Source organism: Alnus glutinosa, chromosome 10 (assembly GCF_958979055.1).
Source record: "Alnus glutinosa chromosome 10, dhAlnGlut1.1, whole genome shotgun sequence".
Classification (NCBI taxonomy): domain Eukaryota; kingdom Viridiplantae; phylum Streptophyta; class Magnoliopsida; order Fagales; family Betulaceae; genus Alnus; species Alnus glutinosa.
Genome location: NC_084895.1, coordinates 18,975,972 through 18,997,376, shown reverse-complemented (window position 1 = coordinate 18,997,376; position 21,405 = coordinate 18,975,972). Strand labels below are relative to the sequence as shown.

General features: G+C 35.6%; 2 protein-coding genes and 2 long non-coding RNA genes across 4 annotated transcripts; 3 read left to right on the top strand and 1 right to left on the bottom strand.

Annotated features, from left to right (window-relative positions):
* The first annotated feature begins 5,415 nt into the window (after nucleotides 1–5,415).
* LOC133879132 (glucuronoxylan 4-O-methyltransferase 2-like) lies at nucleotides 5,416–6,694 on the top strand. The gene is made up of 3 exons (XM_062317676.1): nucleotides 5,416–5,536; nucleotides 5,915–5,982; nucleotides 6,174–6,694. The coding sequence occupies exons 1-3, from the start codon at nucleotides 5,416–5,418 to the stop codon at nucleotides 6,447–6,449; spliced, it is 465 nt and encodes a 154-aa protein (XP_062173660.1). The 3' UTR covers nucleotides 6,450–6,694.
* Nucleotides 6,695–11,466: 4,772 nt separating this feature from the next.
* Nucleotides 11,467–13,996, top strand: LOC133878807 (uncharacterized). The gene is made up of 4 exons (XR_009901994.1): nucleotides 11,467–11,780; nucleotides 12,206–12,276; nucleotides 13,511–13,656; nucleotides 13,737–13,996. It is a non-coding gene; the product is annotated as an uncharacterized LOC133878807 (long non-coding RNA).
* A 207-nt stretch (nucleotides 13,997–14,203) lies between these two features.
* LOC133880170 (uncharacterized) lies at nucleotides 14,204–16,181 on the bottom strand. Its single transcript, XR_009902202.1, has 3 exons — nucleotides 15,823–16,181; nucleotides 15,038–15,138; nucleotides 14,204–14,713 (listed from the first exon to the last, which is right to left on the bottom strand). It is a non-coding gene; the product is annotated as an uncharacterized LOC133880170 (long non-coding RNA).
* A 1,613-nt stretch (nucleotides 16,182–17,794) lies between these two features.
* Nucleotides 17,795–18,634, top strand: LOC133879131 (uncharacterized). The gene is made up of 3 exons (XM_062317675.1): nucleotides 17,795–17,812; nucleotides 18,007–18,148; nucleotides 18,480–18,634. Exons 1-3 carry the CDS (start codon nucleotides 17,795–17,797, stop codon nucleotides 18,632–18,634), a joined length of 315 nt encoding a protein of 104 aa, XP_062173659.1.
* The last annotated feature ends 2,771 nt before the right edge of the window (nucleotides 18,635–21,405 follow it).

The following is a 21,405-nucleotide window of genomic DNA, read 5'->3' as shown; positions in this document are numbered from 1 at the left end:
TTTGGTGTTCATTTTATATATATATATATATATATATATATATATATCGTGTGTTTCCTAATATTGTTCGTATAATTGTTTTTTATAGATGTGCTAAGTAAGGATGTTGTATTACTATTCACATGCTAAGCGCTAACCCAACTGCCAAGATCTAAATATTGGGCCCTTTTCTAATACTTAAGCACTATATATATATATATATGATATGTATGGGTAAAACGAAATTTCATGCTCAATATTAGTTCGTATTGTTTTGAATTTCATTTTATTTGTAAAATCAAGCAAAAAATATTACCAAACGTCACTTATGTATTTTTATATTTTGTTGAAGTAGGAGATCGTTCCATGTGCTACCTAGAGGTTAATTAGGCATTTTTTTCTTCTTTATTTTTTCACTCTATTTATTTTGTTTAGGTCTTCTAGCCTAGCTATGGCCTTGATATTTGTTCTTTAGGTTGTTTAGAACAACCGGCATATCTGAAAATAAAAAAAAAAAAAAAAAAAATTAAAAAACAAAAAAAAAAATCGACTGTTTAGCTTCTCTCTTTTTATTTTGGTTTGTGTGCATATATATATAAGAATTGAGTTTGGTTACTAAGTAAAATTTGTATGAATTGTAATTGATTTTTTTATTGAAATATTAGATTGATTTTGTACAATATGTCAATATTGAGCAACAAATAAAAAAATAAACTTGAAAGTACTTTATGTATAATCCAATATTTCTTTTTAATCCAATACAATATTTTGATTCTCTCCTTATGGATAGCATGTGATTTTATTATTTAATAAATACTATTTTAGAAATATTTAAATTTATAAATTGAATTCTTATATAATTATACTTTTTAGTTGAAATATGAGGTCAAATGATACTATTTACAAAGTTTATTCTTAAAAATATATCATTCCTTCAACTTTATTGTCTGCTAATTAAAACAAAACTAAATAATTATATGCTTTCTCTTGCATAGATAATTATAAATTTTAATTATAACATATAATATTTCAATCTTTTTAACAGACCATAAACTGTTCCTATTTTTAAATTATTTTGTACAATTAATTTTTTATTTTTTTATTTTTTCTTTTGTGGAGGTTAAATTTGACAATCATTCGGTCTATGTTTTCTATTTAAACAAAAACTTTGTTGCTTTTTTGTATCTTTGTGTGCTATACATTTTTATAACTAGAATCCAGTTATTCTTTTTGCTATTTTTTTGTTCTTTATACTTTTGCTTTCAACCATATATAGCTATGGGAATAAATTTTCATAAAAAAAAAAAATGTTTTTATCTTTTCCAAATATTCAGAATTATTTACGTTTTATTTGTATTGAAATATAATAGTTATCACACTAAAAAATTGCTACTAATTTTGTATTAATACTTTAATATTTATATTAAACCATGTGTTTTACTCTAATTTTAGCCATTTTTTTAAAGTGTTTTTATGCCTTTTGAAAGTAAAATAAGGCAAAAATTTATTTGATTGTTGTGCATAAAATGAATATAAATACATTCGAAACGCAAAGAGATATTAAGCATTGAACATGATGCGATAATTTATTTGATTACGTTAAATGTTTACTAAAATATTTTGTTTTATTGTCTTTCATAAAAAAAATATTTTGTTTTGTCTGTTTTGTATTTGAGGTTAATTAGTCATTCCGCATCATGTTTTACTTATTCTAACTAATACATTTTTTTTTTCTTTATTTTTTTCATTCTATTTATTTTGTTCAACTCTTCTAGCCTAGCTATGGCCTTGATATTTTTGTTCTTTAGGTTGTTTAGACCAATCGGCATATCTGGAAAAAAAATAAATAAAAAAAAAAGAAAAAAATAATAAAAATAAAGAAAAAGAGAGACCGACTAGCTTCTCTCTTTTTATTTTGGAATATTGTGTGAATCCAAGAATTGAGTTTGGTTAATAAGTAAAATTTGTTTGAATTGTAATTTATTTTTTTTATTGAAATATTTGATTAATTTTGTATTTGATTTTGATTTTGATTTTGATTTTGTACAATATGTCGTCGACCAACAAAAAAAACTTGAAAGTACTTTATGTATAATCCAATACAATATTTTGAATGTATAATCCAATATTTCTTTTTAATCCAACACAATATTTTGATTATCAACGAGTGATCGAGGTTCAACGCCGTCTACTCCTTGCTGTTAAACCGAGCTCTCTCAATGGCTATTTTGATCTGTCAGGTAATTTCAAATTGCAGCTTTAATTATGCATAAACTCTGATTTTGAAGCACTCTACAATAATTCACACTTTTATTTAGGATTTTGCAAAATGGGTAACGTTAAGGTTGTTGAGAAGTTTCTTTGTTAATTCAAAATAGATGTGTGCTAAGTGTAGGGAATTGGCCTGTCTAAATGCCAAATATAATTCTTTTTAAATTTACTCACCCAAATTATTCACTCTCAAAAGAACATTTTGAAATATTTTGATAAAAGGTATCGAGAAAAGAGGCCGAAGAGAAGGTATGTGACGAACTGTTCAAGATGATTTTAAAAACATATATATATATATATATATATTTGGTAGCAATTAATTAAATGAGTGAGAAAAGAAAATTAATTTCTAATAATCTTTAAAAGACTTTTCGAATAAATTATTATAAAAAAAAGCCCGCTCATAAAGCGGGTTAAAAGCTAGTAATTTTAAAACAAAAAGAAACAATAATAACTAGAAAATTATCTTATAATACAAATAATAGAAAATGCTATTCATTAAAAAAATAAAATAGAATAAAATTGGAAGTCACATATGTAACTGAAGAGAAAACCATAAAAATTGTACTTTTAGAAGAGAAGTGTGGCTAACAAGTGACCAAAAAAAAAAGGGTCTAATAGAAAGCTATAAAAAAGCAAGAACAAAAAAGCAAGGATGCAATTTGGGAAAGAAGTTACTATTCAGTTTTGTACTTTCTAATCTAAAAAAACCCTAACACTTCATACATACCCTACCTGGCTAACCAAAAAAAAAAAAAAAAAGGAAGTATGGGGGCCGTTGATTTTTTTTTTTTTTCCCTATGCAGTACGTCGTTGACCAATTAGTTAAAAAATTTCCTTTATAAAGTAAATTTTTTAAAACAAATTGTGGGGGGGGGCTACAACCTATGCTGGGCTTAACATAGTTCCGCCACTAGATATATATATATATATATAAAATTAAATCTTATGTTACCAAATATTATTAAAGTAAAATCAAATTCGAGGAATGGATTTTTAACGTTGATTTTCTATAAACTAAATAACTACTTGTAACATATATATATATATATATATATATAAATTAAGGCCCCACATAGTGAAATATAGTGGGTGGTCGCAAGCAAAGGGGTGTGGAGCCACCCCTAAAGTGACTGTGAAGGTGGTCTCAAGCCACTCTTTTTGTTAGGGACAAACCTCCTTATTTCATTTGAAATGAAAAACAATTTTATGATCAAAATTTTATTTTATTGCATTTAACAATATGCATAATGTTACATCGAAAACATATTGTCATGTTATTTAAAAATTTTAAGTTACGTAACATCATGTAGACTATAAAATGATTCATCTTTGAAATGAAGAGTATCATTGTCCTTTTGTTTATTGCGGTGACCCACCTTTAATTTTTTTTTTTTTGGAAAATAGTATGATTATAATTTTATATGAAGTGACGTGGCAAATAGACGAAGTGACACATCTCTCGTTAATTGTTTGGGGATGTTAGGGTGATAGAAAGATCAACAGGTATGTCCTATTGTTAGAATATGTGATTTCCATATTAGGTTTATAGATTTTTCTTTATTAAAATATTTACCATTTATGTTTGATTGTAATCAAATCTTATATTTATTGTATTCTCTCCACCTACCGCATTTCTTCTATAAATAGGGTTATAGTGTATTATAAATCATCAAGTTAAATAAGAGCAAAATTTAGCTCTTAGAGCAATTTTCAATAGTGGACGTAGGCCTCTAAGATTGAACTACCCCAAAATATTTTATCTTCATTTTGCCTTTTGAAGGGTAGAGATGTCGATTTGGGTGAATTGCAATGGCTTTGGTCATGGGTTTATTGTGTTCGAGTATATCAAATACCAGCACTTCGAGTAAACTTTCCAACACCCACGATACTCTAATTAGGTTTTATGCTAGGTTCTAGGAATAACAAAAGATCAAAGGAAGTGCATGTTTGACAATTCACTCATTTTTCCTTTCTCTCTTTAGGGAAAAGACACTTTGCCCCCCTGTTTTATCCACGGTCTGGTAATAAACCCCCCGATGTATCAAAATTGTTAGATAACTCACCCGAACTTGTCAACGTGTGGCAAAATTTACCTTCCGTCCAATTGCCTGTCTGTTTGGACAGAAAGTCTGTCATGTACATGGCACGTGACCTTTTAATGCATTTTACCTTCCAAAAATACTCATGTTTATTTCAGCCTTCTGAAAGCACATGAGCATCAGCCGCGACCCAAGCCGGTCCTCAGTCCCGTCACCGATGTTGCTACCGCACGCGACGCACAGCGACTTTACGAGCAGGAGGAAGATCCTACCGGCAAGGACGAGCAGAAACAGAGCTCCCATAAGCTCTATTTGAAATTATTTGACAAAATCCCATAAGCGTGTTTAGCTAATTGCATGAAGAGCTGACGCGTCTTCGTAGAAAAGGAACCACAGGAATTGTCAGGAGCTGCTAGCATGTGGTGCCAAGCAGCCAGGCAGTGCCTCGAAACTCACAGAGGTAGCCAATAAAAGGCTCTTCTTTGTCTCCCATTTTAGAATTAATAAATAGTATTGGTTGGATTTCTAAGGTTGTAGGGGAGCTGTTCTTGTTCCAATCAAAGCTGCCTTAACTTTATCAAAGAAAAAAAAGTGTACGTAACCTCCCAAGATCCAAATCAGTGAACAAGTGGTTGTGTTACAGTATATTTTTACTGACAAATATTAAAACCTATTATCAAGAGGAGGAAGATGGCTTGTCATGTCCATGACCAACGAGGAGAAAATGCTTCACATAGCCATGTTTCCATGGCTAGCCTTTGGCCACATGATCCCATTCCTAGAGCTCGCCAAGCTCATTGCTTCAAAGGGTCATCGCATCTCCTTTGTATCCACCCCGCGAAACATTGATCGCCTCCTGAATCTTCCCCTAAGTTTAGCTTCCCTCATTAACTTCATCAAGTTTCCACTACCCCACGTGGACAACCTCCCGGAAAATCCCGAGGCCACCATAGATGTCCCGTTGAACGTGGTCCCATTCCTCAAGAAGGCTTACGATGCTCTCCAAGAGTCCATGACTCGATTCCTCAAAGATTCATGTCCAGACTGGCTTCTCCACGACTATGCTCCTTACTAGTTACTGACTATAGCGCATAACTTCTGCATCCCGAGCGGCTGCGATATAATGGCTATGAGAAGCTGTGTGGAGTTTGAGCTAGAGTGGCTACGCCTTTTGAAGGATATCCACCGAAAACCGGTTCTCCCAATGGGTCAACTTCCCCCCATGACATACGACAGTGAAGATGGCATCCGCTCGAACTCCATGTCGTGCATTGATAAGTTTCCTTGAAAGACACACTGAAGTATCATGTCAACTGCTCCAGTGGCCATCCTCTGTTTCTCTTTGTTTATCTTCCCTTCTTTTGAATATTCTCTCTCAGTGATGAAGGTGTGCTAAAACTTTTGCATGCTTTCCGAAGCTAGAATTATATATAGATATAGCATGCATAGGATGGGGATACTCTAGAGAGAAAAGTTTTGTGCTCATGCACGATGCACCGTTGAACTCAAGAGAAAAGGTAGGTCAGACAAAATGTTTTCCTCCAAATGATGCATATTAGTTGCTATAGTGCAACGTTTCCCAGCAAAATGATGCTAAAACTATGGTTTCTTATTTGCCTTAGAGGTCCTCAAGTCACGCGCCCCCTGCAACTTCCTCTTCTTCGGGCTCGGCCATGACTCGCTCATGCAGGTAATCAAAACCCACAATACAATGACTAAAACGACATCACTTCTATTACAAGACAACAACTCAATTCCCACGTGCCAACTGAAATATCGGACAACAGCTATATCGCATGATGCTCTGAACTTCCACCCAACATCTGCCACGTACACCCAGGAGATGTCATCTTCTTCTCGAGTCTTCTATCTCCAAGCTAGCTTCAGAGACCCTCAGACCACTTCAACTCACTTCAACCATATTCTAGCATAAGCTTTCCTTGTAGAACCTTGGACCGTGACATGATCATGATCGAAGTGCTGTGTGGATACTTCGCGGAGGCGCCAGGTCAGATAAGCGCGATACTCTCGACGGCTGTCATGGCGAGGAATAGGAAGGGATCCTGTGCGACTCAAGTTTTCCTGCACGATGTTGATCGGAAGGTGGAGAAGACGTACGTGGAGTTTCGAGTTTCTGTGCATGAAGAACCTAGTTAAAGGTGTTGGGAGGCTTGAAGACGACTTTCACATGAACAAATACTGAAACGCTGCGTTTAATAGGTGGGCAATTTTGGAATGATTTTTGCTTAAATGGTCACGTGAGTTGCACATGACTAACTTTCCGTTCAAACAGACGAGTGAGTGGACGGAAGGTAAATTTTGCCACACGTTGGCAAGTTCGGGAGGGTCATCTAACAATTTTAATACATTAGGGGGTTTATTGCCAGACCATGGATAAAATAGGGGGGCAAAGTGTCTTTTCTCCTTTCTCTTTTCTATTCAAAAAAGTTGAACTTCTTTCTTCACATATTAACAAATAACTTTTTCACCTTTTCCTCACAAAATTTAGAACGCATTTCATATTTATGTCACATCAACCCACCTTTATATCATATCAATCCATTCATCCCCTTTCTCCTTTCAAAAATTTATGCCAAACACACTAAGGCTACTTTAAGAAAGCCCAATCCACCACACACTTCAAGTAAGTTGCAATTCTCATGCCCATTTTCATTAAGAACAGCAAATTAGATACAAGCCTAACTAACGGTTGGGAACATGCATGTGAAATAATCACATCAAAAACTACAGAAGATTACCAAGGAGCAAGCTTCATATAAACATAGCACCAAATTTTTCAAAACATGAAAGAGAAGAAGGTATATATGATCGCATAGCTTGGTGATAGGCGGATAGGGTTTTCTCTTTGTGATGCATGGCTAAGGCTAGGGTTTCTCTTATAGATCTTTTGATCTTCTTATCAATTCTAATTATGTGGGTTATATTGCATAACACCGCCTTATATATACCTCTTAACCTAGAGTCCTAAACTTGGAGAACAAGTCCTTGGGACACTAGGAATTCGACCACCACAAGGAATTGGTGTTCAGCCACTATATGGAGTAGCACTCCTATGAAATTTTGACAAGCCCAATAATTAGCTTGAGCAGGAACTTAGAGGGAAAATAAATGACTAGCTCCAATAGGCCTAAGAAACTTATCATCTTATGATTTGTTCTAGGTTACCATTAATTATAATTTATTCCACTAAAAAGTTGTAATTTTTATCTAGTATTTATTTTGATTTAATCAAGAGGTCCATTGACTTCTTATAATTGCGTTTGACCCCTCCCTGAAATATGAATAGTGAAATTAAAGCCAAAGAGAAATCTATTGTCACTTTATTTCATTATCTCTTAATCTTTTAATCCCCAATTTAATTTCTTGATTATTCTCATACTATTGAAATCATATCTCATTGAGTACAATTAATTTTAGTAACTCTTTACTAAAATGATCAAGCTTAAGACTTAGAATAATCAATTCCCACAATGATTATGGATTCTATCTTGAATAGTAGTGTTCTCACAATACTACCTGTAATTACGCAACACAATGATATTTTGAAAATGAATGATTTCACTCCTAAATGTATCAAAGTGACTTACACTTCACATTTGAGTTTACATTCCTCTCAGGATTTAGAATCAATGCTATAAGCAATCTTGAGTTCAAGTTATTCAATTGGCAGTAGTTTATGGAATAACAACTCGCGTGCTCCAGTTCAATGCATTATAACTACACCAACATATCAATCAGAAGTTTCGGGCTCCATCATCAAGACAAATCATTATGATTGATATGTTATTATGTTATCAAAGGGATCGTCAAATCCCATCACCGACTATGAACTATAGAATACTACGGTTATTTGTAAGTTTGTGGATAAGAATGATATGTAAAGTTCTCATTAGTTTATGAGAAATGTTATGTAACTATTATTGATTAAACAAGTTATGTAATGTTCATATCAATTTATGGTTAACTAGAGCCTTGGTATATTTATATTAGAAAAAGGGTAAAAGTTTTAAATTTTTTCGTTGCTCAGACTTTTGTATAATACTCGTATTATGTTGATTTTCATTGTGTAATTAAGGATTAGTGTAGTTATTATGGTCCTAATATATTTCTATTTGGATTTATAACTTGGAGGCGTTACAGTAATGATATGAAGTTTTCATACTTTAAGCTTTTCGTCATAACCACGGTTGGTATATATGCTGTCCCACATCGCTTGGGTATGGGAATGAGAATGTGCTTATATGTATATTCGTACCCTCATTGAGATAATGCGTTTGAAAAACCGTGATGACCATGAACATATTAGAACTTTGCAGTTAAGCGTGCTTATGCGAGAGTAGTATTATGATGGGTGACCTCCTGAAAAGTCTGATTCAAGAAAGCTAAAAGCAGACAATATTGTATTGTTCGGGGTGGGTCGTTACAAATTGTATTGGAGCCATTACCCAGCCTAAGATGGAGGGCATGTAGAAGTCTATGAGGGTCACAAGCAGGCACTCGCTACGACGCTAAGAATGGGGTGATCCCACCAGTGGGGACATTGGGTCCCAAGATGGGGTGATTGTGACTCCCCACATTGCCTGGGTATGAGAATGAGGATGTGCTTGTATATATATTCACACCCTTCTTAGCACAACACATTTTAAAGCCATGATAGACCTATCAGATTTCCGCAATTAATCGTGCTTATATTAAAGTAATAACATAATGGGTGACCTCCTGAGAAGTTTGGTTCAAGGAAGTCAAAATCAAACAATATTATGTCGTTAGGGATGGGTTGTTACACCTATGCCCTTAAATAAGGTCTTTCCCACAAGTTTTATGTTGAAAAGTTATGTCCAAAAGCACGCAAACTATAACAAATTGATCTTTTAGTGCACCAATCAATCGTTTTGTGCTACGTTGTACCGTTCCATCATTCCACGTGTCCCACGTGTCCAAACGGGGTATTAAAATTACAAATATGTTGTTGGGGTTTATTATTTCTTTGTGGTTGTTTATTGAGTTGTGAACCCTTTCGTAATCAATGTACAAATGTTTGTTTTTGGGGGTTTGAGGTCTTAGATAATGGTTTAGGATGATCTTTTTAAAGTCCTAGGGCCTCTAGAGGCCTCACCGGGGTTGAGAGGATTTTTTTCTAAGGGGGTTAGGGAGTGATATGGCTGAGCAGGGATCACCACTGAGGGGCGATCAATCACCCCTTGGTCTAGCATGTTGTTTTGTCAATTTTTGAGGTTTAAGGTAGGTGTTTTGTCCGATAAAACCTTATAACATTAGGGTTTTTCATAGAAGACATTGTTGAGAATTTTTCTTACAAAGGAAATCATTACGATCGAGGTAAGTGAAACTCATATGGATACTATTATCACTTTCTTTTGGCATTCTTATTTTATATATCAAACATGCATGCTTTTTACTTACATGAAACATTTTATAGAATTATGAACTCCATTTGTGAAAATAGGATATTGAAAAAGGTATGATGTATCCTATAAGTTTTTATAATTGCATGCATGTAAAAGACAACGGTTAATTGCATCGTATAACATGACTTCCATGTACAAATAATAATCATGGGCTTATTGTAACGCCCCGAGGAAAATTAACTTGTAATGATTCTACGACACGTCACCCTTTCGCATTTGGATGAAATGGAAACACAATGGAATATTGTACTCTCATTGGAGAGCATAAAATAGAAGAATTTTCACTTACCAAATAGCAAGATAGCTACACTAATCATACCACGATAATTATCATTATTATATGTAAGTTTGTGGGTAAAAATGAAATGTAAGTTCTCATTACTTTATGTAGCTATCATTGATTAGACAAGTTATGTATTGGTCATACCATTCCATGGTTAACTAGAGCTTTGGTGTATTTGTATTAGAGTAAGGGTAAAAGTTCTAAATTGTTTGCTATTCAGGCTTTTGTATAATGATTACATATTATGCTAATTTTCTGCGCAATTAAGGATTAATGTAGTTAGTAGCGTCCCAATATGTTTCTATTGGAATTATAATTTGGAGGCATTACAATAATGATATGAAGTTTTCATGCTTAAAACTTTTCGTCGTGACCGCATTTGGTATAAATCATCCATATTGGGAACAAAAATATTGTTTTTGGCACAAAATACATTAACTTCTTCAAAGAAAGAGTTTCACGTTTCATCTCTTATAGCTTGTAAACGCTGTTTTGAAAGTTTAACCAACTTCATTGTATTCACTATATCTTGACCTAATCATCATAATGTTTGAGATAACTCATGTAATTTCAAAACATTTTTCATCTAATGATAATCGGAAGCAAATTTAGAAGTTTGAATCGAATGAATTAGAATATTTGCTTCTGCTCTGTATTTAGAGTATAAGCCATCTTCTATATATAATAGTTTCAATCACATTGATAGCTGAAAGAGAACATATGAATAAAACTAACAAGTGCACCATACCAAGAACTCCTACTCATATCTTTATGTCTCTTTAGATTTAATTTTATATTCAAGCCAAGGCCATAATGGGCATTTGCCCCCTCTTATCCTTGGCTCTACGGTTGAATATGTCATAGCGTTTGCATGATGTTCCAAAAACATTAAAAATACTATTAACTAAATTAAAAATAAAAAATAAAAAATAAAGTAAATAGCAGCTTGAATATGATTAATTTTTTAGCAATAAGAGCTAATGTCATTTGTTAATTTTTTAACGACAGCATTAAAGAAGCTAAGCCTAAGATAAAGATTGTTATTGGGTTGCTTTAATAATAAAATAAAAAATAAAAAAAGTAACGTGGAAGGTTCTGAGTAACAAACGAACTTTTCCATGGTGACAAACTGAAAAGGTTGTAGTCTCATCACCATCATCATCATAATCATCACTCTTATCTCTATCCTCGATTGTCGTTACTCTTCGATCCTGCTTCCTAGTCCGGATTTTCTCTCTTTATTACACCACTATATATATATATATATATATATATATTTCAACAACTCTCTCTCTATCTCTTCCTCGAGAGCTTCTACATATGCGTTTTTCCTCCGTCTCTCTTCCGTCTTTTTTTCACATGTCATTTTTTTTTTTATTTTTTTTTAAAAAAAAAAAACAAGTTGAAAACGTGGGGATCGACATTTTGGTTTCATTTTCAAAATTTTCCCCATTTCCAAATCTCCTCCTCCCTACCACAGGCCATCGATCTTCACTCGCGACCCAGCAGATCGACGAACGGCGCCCGCGACCCATCTCCATCTCTTCCGACCAACACCGTCCCAGCAAGACTCTCTTTCAGACCAGCGACCCATTTCTCACGGAGATCTGCAGACCACCGTTTCCCCCACCGGCCGACACCGTCCCTCGTCTAGTTCTCTCTCTCAGCAAACCGAGATCCTCTCTCTCTCTCTGAACCAGCAGACCAAGCGCTGACGAGGAGCGCCAGAACCGACCACTGCAGATCTCCGACTCTACGGTCAGTCTCTCTCTCTCTCTCTCTCTCTCTCTCTCTCTCTCTCTCTCTCTCTCTCATAGCTTCCCTTCTCTCTCACAAATCTGCCATATTCCCTTTTCCCATTTTTTTTTTACCTAAAATCAAAAATACTAAAACACCAATTCTAGTCTCCAAATGCAGTAAATCTTAGTAGTCAATTAGAGAAGTCGAAGCAAAGCAATCAGATGCAGCCGTCCAATCTACAGTAATCTTAAGAACTTAATTGCTGGTATTTTAATAGAGACCTTTGAATTGATGTACATCCTTGTTGATTTTCATTTTGAACCACATATGGCATGTATGTTGTCTGATGCATAATTTAATTTTTATGGCAGGATTTGACTCTTTAAGTAAGAATTTTTGTAATATTTAGTTAATAAATATGCTCTTTTTGAATATTTATGAAGATTCATCCGGCACTTCTGCAACTCTGGCTGAAAAGGAGGAAGTGGATGCTCGATCCATTTATGTTGGTAATGTGAGGTTTTGACAATCCCTTTCTTTCCCTTTATCAATTTATTATCTCTCAAATTATATCATATATGAGTCATAATATCATATATATTTCTGCATGCTCTTCTCTCCATTTACTGGATATTTATATAGGGTACTTTTTATTCTGGAAAATATACATCTATTTATAAATCATTGTTGATTGCCCCCCTCCCCACAACAAGGAAAAAAAGAAAATAGAAAAAAGGATTTAGTGATTTTAGTGAATTGATTTGGTAATTAAGTAGGTTCTAAGTAGTGAGTAGTTGCCGCGTTTGTTTGGTTGCTGATAAAATATGAAAATTGATGGTTTCTGCAATACACAAAGCCAACATTATGCAGAAAACTGATGGTCTTTTCCTAAAGGTCTGCACTAGTAGATGCCATAGATTAGAGATTCTTACTTGTTTAACCAATAAATGTCATGTTAACTTCAGTTTTCTTCACTATCAGTGTTGTCATGAGGTTGCAGAGAAGTACCCTGAGATTAAATACGAGGAAGTGTCATTGACAATTGCTGTATGATGGTGTAGACAAGATTCACTCTATGAATGTTGTTGAATTTGATGCGTGTGCATATAGATTTTCTTGCAATATTATACTCTACAAGATTCACTCAAGATATGTTGTGCATTTTTCATTTTTATGTATGGATTAAAACTTAATTTTGGTTTTTCCATACACAGCTTGGGAAGAATCCAGCACTTTTTGATGTATTGGTGATGCCTAACCTGTATGGTGATTATTTCTCAGGCTGATTTGTGGGGGAGAAGAGAAATCCAAAATATCATTTCGTTGGATGTTTTTAATGAATACCAGTGTTGGATAAGACAGTTAAAAAATAAAATAAAATAAAAAAGTCCTCCCTAAATTTTGTTGTTAATTTGTTTGTTTTTGTTTTTTTTTTTTTTTAGTTGCCATAAATATTTTATGGAGGTTGATCCTGATTGTAGTCTCAAACTAGTATGTTATGATTGTAGCCCATAACATAAAAAGAACCCTAGCTGTATTTTCATTTGGATATTTACAAGGCTTCACTTTTGCTACTATTTACTTGTCTTCTTTATCTACGTGTTTAATGATATTCTAATATTCATTTGGGGGTTTGTTTATTCTTTATTATGATATTCTTTTAACCAGTGATTGTTTGACATACTTGCATACTTAGATTGGTTGGTTGGATGATATTCTTTGAGGTTTTATTTGGGTCTTTTGCATAGGCACGCCAAAATGTCAGTAAATAGTGATGCATCAAGTGCGTCAAGTGTACGTCCGTTATGTTATTGTGGAGTTGCTGCACGTGTAAGGTATTTTTGGACTGATACCACTACTGCCAGAAAAGTGGTATGACTGTGAAAATTATAAGGTACTTTTTTAAATTAATATTGTGTTATACTTTGTTCGCTAGTAGGTGATGACATTTTTTACTCTTTCTTTGTCATGCAGAAAAAGGGTGATTATGATTTTTTTGCATGGGCTAAAAATGAAATGACTACATACGAGATGAAAATAATGGAACTCCTAAAAGTCCTAGACGATAGAAGAAAGACAGATAGTTAATGATTGTAATGTGGTCACTTGGTTTTTTTTTTTCTTTGGTAGAGGAATTTATTTTGTGATTGGTGAACAAATCTAGTAAACTTGGTTGAATGTAATATGACAGTTCATTTCATTAAACTTCTGGTTGGATGTAGTATGATAGTTTACTCGCTGTTAATGAATGGTATTTAACGTAATGTTTAGTCCGTTATATGTTTTTGAGTTGTTTAAACAATTGTGTGTGTGATAGGTTAGTTGCATGTAATATAAAACCTTTTTATTTTTTATCAGGTTTTGTTAACCAATTGCAATTTTAGAAAAATAGAACCCATCAACCAATACTAATTTGCTTAATTATGTTGCAACTTCAAATGAGTTTGCAATACACTAGTGAATATTTCTACATTGCCAGAGATAACAGCTTCAAACAAGTGTGCATAAACTGTTCCCACCTTCGGTTATACAAATTGACAGCAGAGAATTGTTCTGACCAAAATGCTAGCCCCACCTCAATCTTCTCCCAACACCCCTAAAATAAACAACTAGCAACAGGAAGAGAAAACAAAGGCATGATTACACATTCCTTCGTAATGCAAAATCCAAATCTGCCGTCTTAACAACGATCATCCCATAGCATACTTCTGGGTCCAGCTGCATGCAGTGGCTTCTTACTTGGCCTGGTCAGTCTTATACATGTGGGCAATCTCTGGTACAAGCACCCTTGACATATATCATGGGCAAATTATCATTGAAGGCAACCCGGGTCTGTCAGTTTGATAGCAAATTGCAGTATGATGTTATGAAGGCATAAGATGGTTTGGTAGAGAATCATGAATTCAATATTCTATTTCTAACATGCCACCGATAAGTCCAAACTCCATAGCCTGCAATAAGAGGCAGCAAGAGCAAGAAAAACTTTAGTGGTTTTCAGTGGTCTAATTATGTACTAAAGCAGTAGTCAGTTGCCAAGGAAGCTGGGATAAAAAAGAAGCAGAAAATGGAAGCTTTTTCATTATAATGGGCTCTGAATTTTGAGTTTTCAGGGTGTACAGTCATTGTGATAACTCAAAAGCAATATTTATAAGGTACCAGTTACTTGGCCATTAAAATTCTAGCGATGCAGACAGCTTACAAACATTTCCCTTTCCATTATATTAGCCATATCCATTTCTCATTTAACTACAATGAAGAAAGGCTAAGCACATTACCTCAAAAACAGACAGGAAACGATCCCTTTCAGTGTATTGTTGCATTTTCTCTAGAGGTTGGCCAGTAAAAGCAGCATACATTTTGTCAATTTTCTGCATATCTTGAGAGTTGCAACATTCACTCACATTAACAGCTTATGTACAAGAGATAGATAAAAAAAAACAGCCATCCACCATAGGCAATTGTAAAGGTAGCACCCAATGCACACGATTTGGTATAGCCACAAAAACTCATCTACAGTTTCAAGTGAGCATCAGATTTACTCATGGCTTGGAAATTCTTTGAAAATAAATCTCTGACAAAGCTCATCCAGAACTAGTGGTGAGATCATTTTTCTTCGAGAATTAGAAAGTCAAGATCAACAGTCCAATAACAAAATGAGGGCCTAGCAAATGACGTTTATTACATAACACAAAAATAAAACTTTCCCCTAAACACCAATACAGAGGACCTATTAAGCAGCAACACTCTTTTTTCCCCATAAACACCAATACAGAGGGCCCAAAGACTTTCTTTTCCAGAAAAAGAAAAGAATATAATACATATATAGATATGTATTTTACATGTATAGTACGTCTACTATTATATAGATAGCTATATGAATACAGAGGATCCAAAAAATCTCACCTTTCACACCCATTTTCGATCAAATGCAAAACAAAAGAAAACAAATCTCACCCTAAACGCCCATTTTCTCTTGTTTATCTGTTGTGGTGCCTTCATGTTAACAGTGACAAGGGCAATAAGTCAAAGATAGATAGAAGCAAGAAGTAAAAATGGATACCTTGGAGACGGGCTGAGATCGGTCGGCGCCGAAAATTGAGAGCTCAGTCGGCGAAGGAAGTGGAGAGCTCGGTCAGCGGTGGAGACTGGCAGAAATCATGGGTCGGCGCCGGAAGAGGGAGGAGATCTGCCGGAAAATGGGGGGAGCTCAGTCCTATGGTGAAGATGGGCAGATTTGCGGTCGGCGCCGGAAAAGGGAGGAGATCTGTCGGAAAATGGGGGGATATCGGTCGGCGGTGGAGATGGGCAAATTTGCGGTCGGAGCGCCGGAGAAGGAGGAGATCGGCCGGATATGGGGGAAGGAGATGTTTGAGGGAAAGAGCAAGGGGGAAAATTTTGGGGGGAAATGTTGAAAACGCGGGTCTGGGTCTGTCAAAGTAGAGAAATGCTTTCATTTATTTAATTAAATGCAGTGACACGCTGGAAAGAGACGGACATGAGAGACAGAAGAAAGTCTCATGTTTAGCATTTCTCCTTCAATATTGTTTGCCTTTTTGGTCGCTGCATGGGAAAATGACAGAATTTTATAATTTTCAATCTGAATAGGGGTGCGTTTGAGATTGCAATTTTATAGACAATAAGTGCGATTTTAAACCAAATCGCAGAACATAAATCGTTTGACAACTGTGTTTTTAAAAATTACGATTTCAAAACACAGAAAATCTGTTTTTCCAAATCGTAGATAAGATGGTGCTTTTTTAAAAACGCAGAATTTTAAAGGTTAATTTGCGATTTTAAATGGTAAACTGCGATTTTGCCAACGCTTAACTGCGTTTTTAAAGATCATTTTTTTCAAATCGTACATTTTAAAATTGTGATTTTAAATCGCACTTTTTGAAATCACAAACCCAAACGAACCCTAGATCTTTGTTCTTTATAATGATCATTATTGTCCAGAAAACAAGATTAACCTCCTTTCAACTAATTCTAGCACAGTCATTCAGCTGAGTTCGTCTATACGGAGGACGAGGGTCAGACCCTCGTCCGACCCTCGTCCTACGTGGCACCATTTATTTTTTATTCTTTGATTAAAAAAAAAAAACAAAAATTCTATGGTGTATAGAAAACGCATCTGCCATTTTCTTCCCCCCATTTTCAAAAAACTTTCATCCCAAAATTTCAAAATCCTCTCAAAACTCACCCCATCTCACCGCCCACTGCAGTTTGCCGGCCACTGCTCTTCACCACCCACCAGCTCCGGCCACTTCCCAAATCTTCCCCTCTCCACCGTACAAAACTCGCCCCATCTCCACCGCCCACTGCAGTTCGCCGACCACTACTCTTCACCGCCCACCAGCTCCGGCACTTCCCAAATCTTCTCCTCTCCACCGTACATCTCCATCGTCCAACGGACCGACCGCTGCCCACCAAACGGCCCACCAACCGAGCTCCTCCCACCAAGACGACCGGCCCACCCGACCGACACCGTCTCCCAGCTCTTTCTCTCTGATTTATTCATGGATTTTTTTTTTTCAGTATGGGTAGGTAAGAAATGGGTTTGTTTAAGGTTATTGATGGTTGGGATTTGGCTTTTTTCTTGTTTGAATTTTTTTTTATCCCTTTTTCTCTAAAATTCGTGCTTTTTTTTTTTTTTTTTTGCCCATTTGGTTTGTACAACTCTTGGTTTTTCTCAGTTGCTTTTGTTTGGACCTCTCATGTAACAACAAATGTTTGGACCGCTTATTTAGCAAATGTTTGGACCTAAACTTTGATATAGTTTCTGAGTATATTTCAAGACTGCAATTTTCACTTCAAATGTTCTGTGATTGGCTTGTATTTGAGGTGTCGGTTTGTTGAATTTACTAGGCAAGTGTTTGATAGAATGCCAAAGTGGGAGTGAGTAATCAAAGATGGGCTTAATGTTGAATGGGATTTATTTGAGAGAATGCCTGCTAGAGACTTCTCTTGAGATGCCTATCATTTGTTTAATAAAATGCCAAAACAAGATGCGGTTGGTTGGGCAAATACGAGATATGGGTTTGCAAAAACAGGTAGTATTGATGTTGCTAGGGAATGTAAGAAAGAGATAGTGTTGCTATGCTTTGATGTCTAGGGAAAAGATGGTCAGCTTGTTGCATGTTAAACCTTTTGAGAGGTGAATCTTCTGCTAGTAAAATATTTCTAAGATGGAGTAACCATTTTTGTGATGTGTTGGAGTTGTCTGCTTTCTATTTCATGTCAATAGGCTCCCAATGAAGCATTGTTGCAGACTCATATTACAAACTCTTTGTTGTGGGCTGAAAGGGAACCATCATTTGAGTGTGATAAAGCTTTCATTCCATCCGCAGCTGAGTGTGTATCCTTTGCAGCGCTCCAACCTATTACAGGCAAAATTTCTTTCACTCTATTTTTCTTTGCTTTTTAGCATTTCACAAGAGAAATGGTCATGGTCATGGCCAATGCCAGTCAGTTTATGAGGATCCATAGAGAAGACCTGAATTTGATTTCAATTAAGGCTTAATCCTGTTGAGTTGCTTGCTTAAATTTGAGTTTTAGTCTTGATCATCTACATACTATAAGGACACTAGAAACTAGAATATTATACTCTTTAGGGCTGTTAGAAAGCCAAAGCACTTAGTAAACTAATTACTCATGTTAATATGCTGGAATCTTAGGAAGCCTTCTATCTGAAATGAGCTGCATTTGCTACTTTGACAGGATCTACTCAATCAGAACTGCTGAAGTTGCAACGACAGAAGCTAAGGGCCATGGTTCTTAAAGACACGCTTCAAGGGCTTGAACATTCCCTGGAAATAGTTAAGGAGAACATTTCCATGGTTGCAGCCAAGCTCGCTATACAATCATTAGTATAACGCCCCAAAATTTTTTTTTTTTATATATAATATTTTTGGACCTATATATATATATATATATTCATGAAAAGAAGAAGGAAATTTTGTCTCTTTCAATTTGTTATACAAAAGCATTCTATGGGTTCTCTTTTACTCTTATTAGTGTAGCCATAATTTATAATGGTCTTTATTTATTAATTATTATTAATTTTTTTAAACCCAATTTGGTTAAGGCAAAAAAAAAAAAACCCATAGCTCCCTCTCGCAGACCACTTCCACGTGGCAAGAGAGTCTTGCCACCTTTCTCATCTTTAAAGCCGAAACCAGTGACACCTTACTAATGCAATCTGACCCTCTCGCCACCTTTCAGTTCAATAAAATACACGTTGAGCCCATGCAATGCCTCTTTAAGCCACGATTGCCCATCCTTCTTCTATTTAAGCACTCCCCTCGCCATGCCTCAAGGCATTGGCAGTAGTTCAGGCTTTAGCTATTCTCAGAACTTAACGCAGCAGGTATGCTTTTTCTTTGGTACTTTTGTAAAGCTTTTATGATTTATTTATGGTAGTTTGGAGTACTGTAATTCCGAGAAGAACCTCTGGCCTAAACTGTGTTGAGTTGAAGCTTTGATTTCTGTTAATGGGTTGCGATTTTTTTTTTGGCTCCTGAACACTATGATTTACTTTTTTTTCTTCCTTTCTTTTCTTTAGTTGGACGCCCCCCCCTTAGTAATTATTTTTCCCTTCCCCTGCTTCTTTCTTCTCTCTTCTTTTTCTTTTCTTGTTCTGAGAGAGAGATGGGGTGAGGGGAGGATTTGAGGAACAGAGTAAGGGGGGGGGGGAGACCGGCCGAAGAGGGGGGTGTGGGGAGGGGGAGAAGACCCAGCCGGTGGGCTAGCCACCGGACTGGGCGGACGGTACCGCAGGGCCGGCCGATCGCGGCCCCGCGCCGGCGACGCCATCGGAGGGCGCTTTTCCGGCGATCTCTGGCTCCCTGTGAGTGAAATTTCTGGGTTTTTCTTTGATTTTCAGAATATGGGTTGAATAGATCTTGAGAAATTTTTGATTTTTGATCTTGTTTCTTTTTGGGTTCCCTGATTTCTTTTCCTGTTGAGCCCAACTGAGAGGAAGAGATGAGGGAGAGATCGAAAGAGGGAGAAGGAAGAGAGAACCAGTGGGTGAACCACCGGTTGGGGCGGGCAGGAAGTCGGGCCGGTAGGCCACGGCTTGGCGACGGCAAGACCACGGGGAGTTGATTTTGGGTTTTCAGATGAATTTTTTTTGGTTGGATTCTTTCAAATGTTCAGATTTCCATATTGTTTATGGAGAAATTTTCTTGGTTCTTAGAGCAAATGGGTTTCGGGTAATGGAGAAAAAAATAAAAAATAAAATCTAGGCTGGTTTGTAGATGAAATTGTTGGTGTTTTATCTTGGTTATATATGGGTTTTTGCATCAATAAATAAGATAGATGATGGACATGTGCTGAATGCTGTACAGAATGCTTGTTTAATCTTCTGTGGGTTGTAGAGAAGCTGCTTCTTCATTCAGTGATTATATTTTGTAAAAAGCTTTATATTTGTGATCAATTATATGAGTATTGAAATTATGTGTGAGTTGCTTTGCAGTTCTGGATGTCGATTTTATAGTTTGGCTAAGTAATGTTTCTAGATGTTGAGATAGAAATCAAAGAAGCCATCTTAAGTTGTTGCCATTAGAACTATTTCATTTGACAGTGTCATGTACTTGGAAAACTTAGAATGAATCCACATCAGAACAGAGAACAACGTAATATGATTTGAAAAAAAAAAAAAAAAAAAAAAAGCCCAAACAGTGACAATTGCTTTAATTATTTGACATGGTATTTAGTCCAACTTCTATAGACTATATGACTATTACATGGTGCACATGCATTCAGACTAGTCATCATTGAACCATTAGCCAATATTGTACTATAAGTGATTTGTCATAGTCTATATGGACTTTAAGGTTCTTTAGCCTTACTTGTATCTTTCAAATTTGTCAATAAACATGTGGAGAATATTGATTTGATGCTTGCTGTAAAATACAGTAGTCTTTTAGCTAATCTAATTCAATATATTATGCACCAAATTTGATTATTTTATCTTCTAAAAATATATTCTTGTGATCCAATCTAGGAAGGAGGAACTAGTTACACTCAGAAAATCCAGGTAAGGAAACACAACCCTAAAAACCCCGGCAAATTTTTAAATAAAATCCTTTCCAAAGAAAAATGTCGGGAATTTTCGAAAGACTTTCACTTTAACATTAATTGTTCTATTATCTCAGGTATGAAAATAATGAATATGTTATTTGTAATCACATGAATGAATGAAGACGGTAATTATGTGCTAGATGTGCATCATGAGAATGAAGATGATGATATATGTGCTACATGCGCACAATATGAACATGATGATGAAATTATGATTGAATACTTGTTTTATGTACACCACACAAAGTTTTGTCACACGGTACCATAATGCTGTGATCCGGATCTTATAATAATTACAATGCTGGGTAGCGGGGCAACCACACCAAAAGTGTGGGGCTATCGGCCGGGGGGTTCTCACCTAGGAAGCTTCCTAACCCGGCAGCTCTCCCCTGTGATGACAGGATGAGCCTATGGGTCCTTCGGGATCGGTCCTATGGACGAGCCCAACGTGCACCGCTCATGGTAAAAATGCGGAAGTGGACCAGTGGTAGACAAAACTTACACATTATGAATGATTACTATGAATGCACATTTCTTATTATTTATTTTTTTTATTTAT

Bases quoted from the DNA above. Each gene is read 5' to 3' on its own strand.
- LOC133879132 (XM_062317676.1), top strand. From the start codon at position 5,416: ATGGCTATGAGAAGCTGTGTGGAGTTTGAGCTAGAGTGGCTACGCCTT. The intron at 5,537-5,914 runs GCATCCGCTCGA...TATTTGCCTTAG, and splicing joins GACATACGACAGTGAAGATG to AGGTCCTCAAGTCACGCGCC. The intron at 5,983-6,173 runs GTAATCAAAACC...TCTCCAAGCTAG, and splicing joins GCCATGACTCGCTCATGCAG to CTTCAGAGACCCTCAGACCA.
- LOC133879131 (XM_062317675.1), top strand. The intron at 18,149-18,479 runs GCAAAATTTCTT...CTACTTTGACAG, and splicing joins AGCGCTCCAACCTATTACAG to GATCTACTCAATCAGAACTG.